At 45.8% G+C, this 12628-nt stretch overlaps 1 protein-coding gene across 2 annotated transcripts in view; it reads right to left on the bottom strand.

The window, feature by feature from the left end:
• The window catches only part of LOC144146032 (uncharacterized), a 99230-nt gene extending 87092 nt beyond the window's left edge, over positions 1 to 12138 (bottom strand). The window contains exon 1 of one of the 2 annotated variants that reach the window (XM_077677952.1): positions 11702 to 12138. In XM_077677952.1, the coding sequence (XP_077534078.1) occupies positions 11702 to 11704 (3 nt within the window). In that variant the 5' untranslated portion in view covers positions 11705 to 12138. The remainder of the gene's footprint in view (positions 1 to 11701) is intronic. The other variant, XM_077677953.1, reaches the window with a different exon arrangement.
• Positions 12139 to 12628: the final 490 nt, after the last annotated feature.

Genomic DNA, 12628 nt, shown 5'->3' with positions numbered 1-12628 from the left:
GAAAAAAGAAAAGAAAATACGGTCCTTTCGTTCTCTCGAGGAGAGCACGGAAAGAACAGGCCGTGCCTAAAATGGAGAACATCTATAAGGTATATCGAATGTAGAATTACCCGATTCTGCAAAAAGTTCATGACATTATAGCGAGCGAGTAATGTACAGCTATTAGTATACTTAATCCCTTTACGCATGGTTGCTTCTATCAAAACTCCTCAGTTGAAGAGAAGCAACAAATCTGTAGCACTCAGAAATTCTGTTACCAAAAAATCGAGCTTCCCAGGTCGTTCTAAGGAAAATAAAACCTTTTGAGCTTTTATAGGAGGTATCCTAATTTCGTTGACCAAATGCAAGTCATATATCGCACCCTCCATTTCTTTCTGTATAGATTTTGTTCTCCATTTTCGCGAAACCTAATGAGGTTATTACAAATTAATGCATATGGCCTCTGCAGGAGGAAGAACTGGCCGTAGGTTCAGTCTTAAAACTACGAAATTGTTGGCTACGCTCCGCTTGAAGTTCCATCATCGATCGATGAATGCGACGCTGAGTAAGGGAAGCCTAAAAAATTGCAGCATGGGGAAAGCACCGTCATTGCATTGACGCGAGTAGAAAGCTCGCAACGAGACGGGAGTCGCATTCGCAGAGCGCATTTACTGCACATGGAGGAAACAGGCTGTTACGGCCGCCATTTTTCCTCTCTGAAGATAGCTCAAAACGTAGTGTGGCGCTGTTCACTCGAATTGCGCAAGCCGGGACACGTTCGCGCTCTGCCCGATACGCTCGAGCGTAATCCTTACAAATACGCCGCTTTTGCGACTTCGCGTTCCATCTTCAGGGAATCAAAGGTTGTAGGCGTATAGGATTTCCCGTGTTGTCGAATGGTAGACGGGTTGCGCCAGTGCTTCAAAAACATCAGCTTGCAGGCTCATCTCCCTTGGTAAAGCTTTGTGCTTTTTTTTTTCTTTAGTACCAGAGCAAACCTCTAAAAGCCTCTTTCTTTATTGTTTCCAGAGTTACGTATAGATATGTTGCCCGAAAGGATGCACTGGACTTGCATTTTTTTTATTTTGCAGGATGTACTATGCGAGTGTCCGTATGTGTTTTTTTTTTGTATTCCTAAACTTCGCGAACTTTTATTTCTTTCGCGTATAGGCACATCCAGAGCATTCTTGTTTGATTGCTTCGGCAAGGCGGACACCTGGAGCTTTCATCAACGACGAATTTTATGTTGCAACGAAAATTCCAACACGACGCTTTTGAATGTAACACTATCGGAATGCTTCGGTTCGCACAAACTAACTGTGCTAACGAGTAATCTACACACGCGAATTTTAACCTGCCAGTAATCTGCCTGTCGCGGAACGTATAGGAATTACATAAAGTATGAGTAACGTTCTATTCTCAGAATAGTTCATCTTCCCGCTAAACTCGTCACCGCTTAGCCATGATCCTACCCCAAAACAGACGCCGTAAAATCAAAGTTCTTCTGTTTGCCAAAATGAGCTAGACGCTTGAGTTTAAGAAATGAAGACTACTTGTTTTGAAATCACTGAATCGTTGCGTCTGGTTTAGGGACGGAGATTCCAGAGCATGTTTATTCCTCGTGCACCTCCTGGCGGAATTGTGCGAGGAAAGCCTACTCAGTGCCTTGATAATTGCATTTTCATTAGGCTATAGCTCGAATTATTAAACATCGTGTATGCCGCATGCGAGCCCCCCACTGTCCTTAATCGGATAACAATATATGCCTAGCCGTCGATCGTTTCCGCACACTAGGATGCGGAACGGGGCTAACCAAATCAGCATACATGGTTAATAAGGGCGTTGTATTATTCAGGGATCGTAAATAGCCCGTTCTCTTCTCCCCTAAAGACTGGAGTTCGCATCGCCGTCAGGCGCGTGGTACTGGTAATCAATAAACCGAGTAACTCACACTGCTTCGAATTGGTCCGGTTTCCGAAGACTGAACGAATGAACTTCTTGTGAAGCTTACATTGTGCCGTCATTCCCCCCGTTGTGCGATCAAAACGGAGGGGGGGGGGGGGGGGGGAGCGTGGATTGGAGAAGTCCCATTGTACCCGCTGGGAACCGCGCGAACAATGTTTCATTGCAAGCGAAACTTGAAGAATTAGTTGAGGCTAGTATAATATGCGTTGGTATGCGGGCCAGCGTGCAAGGCCTTCGTTTCGCAAAACAATGGGGCCTTCTTTTAAACAATGGCATGTAACCATCCGCAGGCATTATAGGAGGAAGGATAACAGTCGGCCTTGTCGACAGTAGAGGCATTTTTTTTACCTGAACTGGTGCAGATTAGTGCAGTGTCGTGCAGACCAGTGCAGAGTGCTACTGGGGATATCAATTAGTAAAAAAAAATGAACATATGCTGCACTGCTTGCACCAGTGCAGCCAGTTCAGGTAAAAAAAATGCCTCTAGTGGAAGGTATGTATGTATGTATGTATGTATGTATGTATGTATGTATGTATGTATGCATGTATGTATGTATGTATATGCATGTATGTATGTATGTATGTATATGTATGTATGTATGTAACAATCGTGGTTTCTACCTGGTTCTTAGTTTTCTTATATATATATATATATATATATATATATAGAGAGAGAGAGAGAGAGAGAGAGAGAGAGCAATGCAATTTGGAATATGGTAGGGAACACAAGAAAAGAAAACTTCGGACAAGGGCGCGACCACAATTGTTGCCAACGTTTTTCAGCAAACAGACAAAGGCAAGGCTCCTTGCTTGAACGTTGGGAACAATTGTGGCCGCTACCTGTTCGAAGTTTTCTTTATATCGAAGCTTTCTTAACAATCCCTGTTAACTCGAACTCGGATATCTCAAACTGTCGGTTAAGTCGAGACTTTTTTTTTATTTACCTGCCATAGGTGCCATGTGCTTGCTCCCCTTTATCTCGAAACGTTTTTTAAATGCAGAGCATTTCAGTAACTCACGATGTCACCCGCGTTGACGTCCGTAGTCCGCACCGCACCCCTCCCTACTATATAAAAAAAAATACTATCCGGCGTCCGGTTTCGATCCCTCGACCCTGCGGGCGGAACGCAATGTACATGGTGCTCTACCCACTGCGCCACAAAGCCGACACAGATTGGAACGCTACGAACGCGCTTTATATCGTTGACTCATTCAAATTACTGCTGACGAGCGCTCTCTCGTCATCAATTGCCACAAGTACAACAACATTAACGTAACGCAAACTACTTAACGTCGTGCGCCCCCGGAAATGCTCTGCATTTGATCGTGCCCCTCGCGAGGGGGATGTTTCTGGGACCCCGGATATCTCGAAACGTTGACAGAGCGGACACAAGACGAATTCCGCTAAGACAGCTGATAAGTTCTCTGTTCTAGCGCTTAGCTCCCATTACTCTCCGAAGGCAGTCGTAAACGGAAAATTAACGTTGTCCGAGGTCAGTTTTCCCATTACGGAAATTTTCTGGCCGTCGCCTAGATCGTTGAGCGATCTGTGAACAATGCAGCTGATCATGAGGATGAAGACGAGCCTCTATAGTTCATCTCACAAGCTAGCTGCAGCACTGTGGAGGCTACATTGTTATCAATAGTGCGTCCACTGAGGGCGCCTAATCCGCCGTGAAGGGGGTCCTGAAAGGACACTCCCTTCTCCCCTCTCGGCAAGTGGCACCGCACGGCCCCGGCGCCTTTTGTCGCTTCCTTTGTGGTGAGTTAGGCGCCCTGAGGGGGACAACAATGTAGCCTCCACAGTGCTGCAGCTAGCTTGTGAGATGAACTATAGAAGTGCGTACAACGACAGAAACAACAAAGTTGCTGCGCCTGCTTAGCAGCAAGGTCAAACGTAGAGGCGGCGACCAACAACGGATGCGATGCAGTGAGCAGCTCGAGAACGCTTTTTTGGGATCAGACGCGAACGCGAAACGGGCGAGCATCACGCAGTTATTTCTTCCGCAGTTATAAAAATCCGTTTTACAGACGAACTTTCTTCGCCTTTATTACGAAAGCTCCTCTGTGCGTGGAGCTTTTATTACTAGCACTAGATCTGATTTTAGTGATCTGGCCACAAATTTTCGGCATTTCGCTTAAAGGGACCCTGCAACACTTGCCATCGACTACTAGTACTGTATTTTGGGATAAAGTCTATTGTCCCAGAAATCTCCTCCCGCAAGAATTATGAAAATCCGTTCACAATTAACGAAACTACGCGCGATGAGAAATCGCGCATAATCGTTCCCTCTCAACTCGAGCGCGGACAAGGCGACGAAAGCTGCGCGCTCTCTCCCGGAGAGGGGGGCGGCACGCGGCGTTCTCTTCGGCGGCCTTTGATATATCACATGCCGGGTAGTTTTCTCCTTTTCTCCGCAACGCGGAGGGGCCTATTTCCGGTCTGGTGCCACAAAAAAGCAGGCATGGGTGCCTGCTCGCAAGTGAGCGCTTGGGCTGGTAGGGCGTTTTTGAAGCAATAAACGTTTGTAGTCGAGTGGTCCCGTTGAAAGGGAAGTATTGAGCTCATCACTCAAACTCCGCGCGCACTCAAAACACAAAATAAACGGCAAAACTGCCTACAGGTTCAGGCATAGAAGAGGTTCGTACACAGCGATGACGACGACGGAAATGGGAGAATCTAGCCGCGAAGTTGACCAGTGACAGCCGATCGGGCAGCCATGGCCTATGTGACGTCCCTTAGGCCATGCATAATGAGGACAACTGAAGAGAGAGCGGTTTGTTTTTCCGCGTCTTTCACATCGATTTGCGCGCTCACCGCTTCACGTGCAAGTGTAATATTTGGCTCAGGTATTCCTGGCAGTGTAATCTAAACGTCGCGCAGGTTTACTTGTACTGCTCAAAGAGTGTTGCAGGGTCCCTTTAACTCGAAACTCCGTTTATCTAGAAATTTTTAGCGGATTTTACGGCTTCGAGTTAACGAAGGATTACTGCGTATGAGTCAAACAGTCAAACCCTGATCGCACAAAACTTTGTTATCGACCCTGCCTTGCTCCGGGCAATACCTACGCCAACCTCAAGCACCTAACTGTACACAACCGACTTCCGTTTATCCCAGTTTGTCTTTTTGTTACACTACTTTTTGGAGCACAGCCCGAGTCTAAAGCAAAAACAAATAATTAGGTGAAAGTATTGCCGAAATTTATAAACTTTTGTTATCATAAACCATTGCTGATTTCCTTAAATAAATCGTGAGGATCACCTCAACCTTTCCTTCCACAACGCCTTTATGCGCTGTGAACTGGTACCCTTAGCAACCGTGAATTGATGGCGGCTCATTTCACCGGCTTTACCGAGTCTGCTCGACAAGCACCCTCCGCATATTTCCGGACCTTTGTGCCTAACCCTGTGCCGGTTTAGTGTGCAACTGATCGGAACTATTAACGCCCGGTGGACCTTGTTAAGCGAACGCGGCGCGCCATCTGTTATCTTCCCCGGAAAGCAGCGTTTGCCCCAGATACTTATATCGCCGTACTTAAAACAAAAGGTAGATAAACCGGATGCGGATGGGTCTGAGGGAGCTGTATAAGGCTTTTAAAGGGACCTTGTAAAACTTTCGATAAACGCTTGCAGTCTTTCCTTCGCGAATAGAAGCAGTGCGAAAGCTATAGTTATCACCAGCTCGGAGCCGCACTGCGTGATGTGCGCGTCGCACCAGAAACGCCTTCCGTTTCTGCTTTGTTTTTGTGTTGTTGTTGTTTTTTTTTTTGCAATAGTTTCTATCGAAAAGCATTCATTGCTGCAACTGAAGGAAAACCGGCCAACAGCCGCTACACGGCCTTAATGACGTAATTCGAGCGGTCGAAGGACGTCAACACCGGGAAAGAGAGAAAAATCTTTTGAGCGAGTTTCCAAGTTATCTTATGGGCATAGAGGAGTAATTTTTGGCTGAGGAACTTTGCGACCCGCTAATCTAAGTACGAAGTGTGTTGGGTGACTACGTTCTGCAAGCATTTAAGATTTAAAAAGAAGCTGAAAAAAAGTGCTGCAGGGTCCCTTTAAACATTCACATCTCTCGTTCACTAAACCGCTGTAATTTCCTCGTCCATTCCTTCTCGAGCATTTTCTAGTGTCATGTATTTCACTTCCGTTATGTACTTGGCACCTTGGGGCGTATATTTAGTCAACGTCAGCTTTACGGGCTTCTGTTTCTAACTGTGTGGAGTTCTGCATGAGAGGTACCAATGTTTGTATATATAGAAAGTGATGAGATTCAATCCTTGTTTGTCTATAGCAAACACAGGGGCAGTATTTTTGCTTTGGAGGCCGGTATGCAGAGGATAGAAGAAAGAAAAGGGTACCTCTCCTGCCAGCCTCGCTAGAAGAGATTCCTACGCAGCCGCTTTTCTGCAGCAACTGCGTGTGCTTTACCGTATCACCTAACGCTATCGCACATGGTTCTGCTCTGATATTTTCTAAGAGCACTGACGACTGTTGTTTGTGGTGTGTGTGTATCAGTGCGGGAAGGAAGGCGGCGGAAATATATTATTGAATGAGTAATTTTTCATCTCGGGGTCCTACATTTGCCCTAAGGTTACTCTTCTAGGCAATGCGAATTGTGAGCCCAGCTTTTAAGATATTTTTTTTTATTGTGACGATATACGTTTCACACCAACCCGTAACCCCCGGCAGTCACGGCGATAGTTTGGAAATATTGGAAAATAATGGATTGCCAAACGCGTTATTGAATCGACAATTTCTCCCGAACTTTTGGCGACTAATTCATGGCGCTCACGCTGAAACCTATCACCAACGGTGCGCTCTAGTGGACCGTTTTCGCAAGCGAGTCACTCGGTGTTACCGTGACAGCAGAACTTCTCCATTCTCGCTTTAATAGCAGCGTGCGTTTTCTTCATAGCCGCAGTGGTAACATCGGTCAAGCGGTCGGCTCCGCAATCGAACGAACTGGATGGAGTGAACAGATGACTGCACGCTCCTCACCCGCTTTTCGCTTCTTTATGCCGCTGTTTTCCTCCTCAGCTACCTTCCTGATCACGCTTTACGGTACTCCCTTGTTTTGCCTTTTTAAGTCATAGTTCATGCACTATTGCCGTACCCTGGTCCTACGATGAGCTGTGTTGGCTCTCCTATACAGACATCTTAATATACGGACAAAAGGCGGTTCTATAAAGCAGGACGGTGTGCTACAGCCGCTGGAGAAGCTTCGACATGCAGAAGTCTGCTTCGTTGCATTACCCACAAGCTTGGCTAGAAAGCTGACCTTGTTCCTTTTGTTGTACTTTGTTGCAGCACCGCAGCCATTACAACCGCATTCAGATGTCAGCAGCTAGCCCAGTTAACACCCTAAAAATCTTATACATGGTGTTGCAATCATAAATGAACGCACTTGAATATGTTTTCGTGTGCATACGGCTCGTTTCTTGGGCTCAAACATTGTAAAACGGACAATCGCACAAACAGTCCATTTTGTTTAACATCAGCATCGACGACTGAACTTATCTGGTTATTTCTTGAACGAAATGGAACCTATTACCCCTTGTGGGAATGGTGCCGGCCGTTATAGTAAAATTACCACCGTGGAACGTCGACGCCACCTGTCTTATTCAAAGTCTTTCCCATGGGCCTTGCTCTCGTTCATGTGCGTGGTTATTCTTGTTGTTTCTGACTCCAAAACCGTTCGACGCGTACGGTGAGTTTGGGCGGCACACTGACTGAAACGGGCTTAACAAAACACTTTTGTGAGGTTTGTTTTTTTTTAACGAGGAGAGTGGCGGAACGGTTCCACGGCGATCTTTTTCCATAACAGCCGCCACCATTCCCATAGACGGAAGTCGTTTTCATTCTATGTAGTGTTAAAAAGTTATTTTCATTACCGGGCCTGGTGTTAAAACAAAATGAACCGTAATTTCGACCTTTGGGCACAGTTTGAGCGAGCAAGCCGTTTGCCAAAGAAAAGTTTTAAAGACACCCAATTACCCAGTGAAGAGTAAATAGGAGAGTAAAGAACCAGAGCTTTTATATATATTATATTTATTTATTTATATATAGTATAAGTAAAGAGTCGGATACATAGCAAGGAGAATAACAAAGGAAGTTTACTCACGTAGCGGCAACGGCACCTTCTAAATTATTGTTCTTGCTGTGTATCCGACTCTTTACTTATACGATATATATATATATATATATATATATATATATATATATATATATATATATATATATATATATATATATATATATATATATATATATATATATATATATATATATATATATATATATATATATATATATATATATATATATATATATATAGCGAATCAGAATAGGAAATGAGGGGCTCGTAGAAATAACACAGAAATAAGGGTTGGCAGTCAAGAAAACCTCGGAAAGCAAAGGGGAGGCTGTGGTAGGTCATTGAAACAGATAAAGAATTTGGAAAGAAAGAAAGAAAGCGAAGAAAAAATGCCCGCCAGGTGGGATCCGAACCCACGACCTCCAGAATACCGGTCTGGTGCGATAACCCCTACGCTACCGGCGGGGCGATTTTCCTCCCCGCTTTCTGGGGTATTTATGTCAATGTAATTTTGTTCCTGTGCTTGGGGGTGGTAGCCAGCGCCACTCTGACTTCTCGGGGTGAAGGGGACCTTCTTTTTAATCCCCGCGCCGTGACTCGAGTGTCTACGACATGTCGAGAGTGGTCAACCAGCGCTGAACCCTCTTAAGCTCCCTATGGCACCAAGACTGCCAGAACAGAGGCCCTCGCTATGCATGTAGCGAATCAGAATAGGAAATAAGGGGCTCGTAGAAATAACACAGAAATAAGGGTTGGCAGTCAAGAAAACCTCGGAAAGCAAAGGGGAGGCTGTGGTAGGTCATTGAAACAAAGAAAGATAAAGAATATATATATTTGCGTGTGTGTGTGTGCATGCAGAACTCCTAAGGAGCTCGTTTGCGTGCGACAAAACGCAAAAGTACAGCCGATGCCCCCGAACATGATGCGAGTAATGCTCCATCATTTCGACTGTTCCACCCGTGGGAAAGACACCATACGGTGCGCAGAGTTTCCGTCCTTGCGCTAAGAGTGCAGGGGGTGGTTCTTTCTTTAATAGGGGCATTCTTAAAGCAACAACAAAAATTACGATCGAAATCCGCGCGTTTCGGGTTTCCTCTGTCTGTTTGCTGCAAAAGCACAACTAGAAAGAATAAGAAATTTTTTGCGTTCAAGAGAGAGAGAGAGAGAGAGAGAGAGAGAGAGAGAGAGAGAGAGAGAGAGAGAGAGGCTGGATTACGGAACCTGCAACGATTCTTCGCCGTGGCAGGAAATTCCCGTTGTTTGTTGAACCCTACACGAAGCGCCTCGTTACGCTCTTTTCCGGTATTGCCTTCCCGAAGAGAAACGAACCATTTCTTTTCTTTCGGGATGCGGGTCGGCATTACCTCGGGAGAACTTTCGTATCTGCCGGCTGTACTCGCTTTGCGAAAGGGTTTGATTGGTAGTACCCCCCTAGAACGTACACAAGAGCTGCTTTTGGAAGCAACATTGTTTGGAAGGTTAAGGCGAAGCATGTTAATCACAAGCAGCATTGCCGTGGCAACAAGCGAACATAGCCGTTAAAAGACAGGCTGATAATTGGTGGGAATAGTTCTGAAATAACGGTTGGTTTAAATGCATACGTAGCCATTCAAAGAAGGGTTGGTAATTGGTGAGAATATTTCGGAGATAACAGTGGGTTTGGACAAGCAAGTTGCTTCGTCTTCTCCTAAGCAACGAAACTCGGAAGCTTAAATCGTAACTGCTCGATTCACGAGTCGTTAAAGGGACCCTGCAACACTTTTTTCACATCTTTTTTGACATCTTAAATGCTTGCAGAACGTGGTCAACCACCACATCCAGTACCTATATATTAGGGGGCGCAAGGTACCGCAGCCAAAAATTACTGATTTATTCCGATCAGATAACTTCAAGCTGCTCAAAAGATTTTTCTCTCTTTCCCGGTTTTGGCGTTCTTGTACGGCTGAAGTTACGTCATTACAGCAGTGTAGCGGCTATTGGCCGGCATTCTTTCAGTTGCAGCAATGAACGCATTCGATAGCAACTTTAAAAAGAAAGCTACAAAGCAGAGTCAACAGAAGACGTATCTGCTGCGGCCAGCAAATCACGCAGTGCCGCTTAGAGCTGGCGATACCTATAGGTTTCGCAGTGCTTGTAGACGCAAAGGAAACAGTGAAAGCGTTTATCTTAAGTGTTGCACAGTCCCTTTAAGAACAAGCAACAGACTAGCTCTGCCAGCATAGGCTGGCTTGCCCGCACGACACCCGCGCTTGCAGGTCGGCGGCGGAACGCATGTGTAAACCGAGGAAAAGCATGTGCGCCTTCGGTTTCTGCTTCAGTAACATGGAACTCGTCAACAAGCATGAAGAATGTGCTCATCTATGCATTCCGAATTTTGTGGAAACATCGCGCGAAGACGGTCAAGACACAAAGGTGAAATTTGAACATATTTCTCTCGTTCATGATCGTGCTTAGCAGAAAAGCCACCTTGCGCTTTCCCAAACCAGCGCGCTACGTTTCATCGCGTTTTTTGAACTTTTTTTTTTAACCAATTCAGCAAAGTTTTGCTTGAACAAACTTCCTTCGAACGAAAAATTCAATATTTGAAGATTTTCTGATATTTGCTGCCTGAAATGTTCTTGCACAATAAGTTCGCTTCAGAAAAATTCCTTTTTAACTAACTCGTTAAAAACTCGTCACTGGCACCGTTCGATTTAACCTCTACCCTTTTAGTGCGTTATATCTTTATTTTGGTTTTTTTCCTCATAGGAATATCTAAATTAGTATTGAAGACTGCAGCAAACCTTTGTTGTAAAAATTTCCACGTAAGAAAAAATGACTTCGTAATAAGCGGCATTTCGTTACAAGCGGTCATAATTTGCTCTTACTATACTACTTCTGGGACCATTCAAAACTAAAAATAAAGCGAAAATTCTAATACAGATATTTCATTACAACAAGTGCTTACCGTATATCGACCCAGCCGAGCACGCTTAGCGTTACAGAACTTGTTTAATTTATTTTCCAGTTTGAGTGAACTTAGCGATAAGTTATCGGTAGTACGGAATTACTCCGCTTTCCTTTACATTCACTTTTTTCCTACCGACGTGACTATGTTGTTAGATGTCAGGACGGAAAAAACTATAGCCGGCTCTTAGCACTGCGTAATATGACTACGCTGCTTGCGAAGCTAGGTTGTCACGGGGATATTAAATGGTTGACGCAAATGGTAACTTGAGAACGCAAATTTTACTGGCGTTGAGCTTAAGTTACTTACGAAGTGCGCTTCGAGTGAGGCAGTATACTGAGCGCAACTGCAGTGAAAACCGTTCGACAACTCTCACAGACGTTCTTCCCAGGTAGAGATACACATGTTACCCGAGAATGCGTGAGACACAAAAGAGTGCATTGGAAGTGATGTCACAGCGATCTTTTAAGTGGAAATCTGTTGAGTCAAGCTAGAGTTTTGTCACGAATTTTGCCATTTTGACTTGCAAACATTGCATTTTTGTATTGTTTTTACCCTTCACACTGGACGTTTAGTCTGGTCCAATTACTGCGAAAAAAGGACAGGTCTTGCGCACTTTACTGAAGTGACATTCTCTGTTCGAACTTCGCGGCACCGCTATTATATCCGCGTGCACAAGGCACCTATTTCGATCAGACCAAAGTGCAACTTACCATGTTGTTCTTGCGAACCTGGCGAGAGCACGCTCAGTTGTCAGCCGCGGAATGGACGAAGGAGAATGCAGGGGTGGAACGGTGGCGAACTTCTTTCAACACCGCGTTGTGGTGTCGGGGTGCGCAGGGTGAACGTCGAAACAAAACAATAACCAAAACAAAAAAACTGCCGAAAAAGATGTCGACGTCAACAGAATCGGTCGTCTGCCACCAGCTCAGCCATAGAGCTAAAGAAAACCGTCCTTCTTCCCCGTGCCGTACACGGTCGCCGCTTCGCTCTCCCGAGTCCTCCGGTATCCCAGTGGCGGTTCTCCACAAGACTGGTCGCCGACGGCGCGAGCTGCTCTCCTTTGCCCGCTGAGCGTCGATTGACCAGCATCCGCCGAGGTCCACCTGTTTTTAAGAGGTGTCGTCTGCTAGCTTCCGCGCCTGAACGCCGAAACCGCGCATGCGCGCTGGCGGCGGACAGCGCTCCCTCCTCTACCACTCCAACTCGCTCACCCACCTCGCGCCCCCCATCTCCGAGCGAAACACTACGCACCACCTCGCCCCACCCCCTCTCTCTCCCGTCCTCTCTCCCCGAGAGCGCGGCAGCGGCGGCGGCCCAATCGAAACTGAGCCTTAGCAGACGACACTCCTCGCCCAAGCCTCCCTGTCTCGTATTATCCCGCCGATGAGGCGCACACACTGCCTAAATTGTAAAAACTAAAACGAAAGTAAATCCCAAGACAAAAGGGTGATATTGCTTTCACCTCCCCCCGATCCTCACGAACATCTCCCGTCCGAAATGAACCCTCAAACAAAGAAGCTTCGCGTTCCGAAAGAAGAAAAAAAATCTCGACCGTGTGGCAGACGACCGAGCGAGCAGGCAGCGCGGCAATTGCGGCTCGCCAGAAAACACCAGCAAAACGTCGACCCGCTCTCGCA

Source organism: Haemaphysalis longicornis, unplaced genomic scaffold (genome assembly GCF_048455015.1).
Source record: "Haemaphysalis longicornis isolate Haplotype H1 unplaced genomic scaffold, Haemaphysalis longicornis Haplotype H1 scaffold_7, whole genome shotgun sequence".
NCBI classification, from domain to species: Eukaryota; Metazoa; Arthropoda; class Arachnida; order Ixodida; family Ixodidae; genus Haemaphysalis; species Haemaphysalis longicornis.
This window is presented reverse-complemented; position numbering and strand designations above follow the sequence as displayed.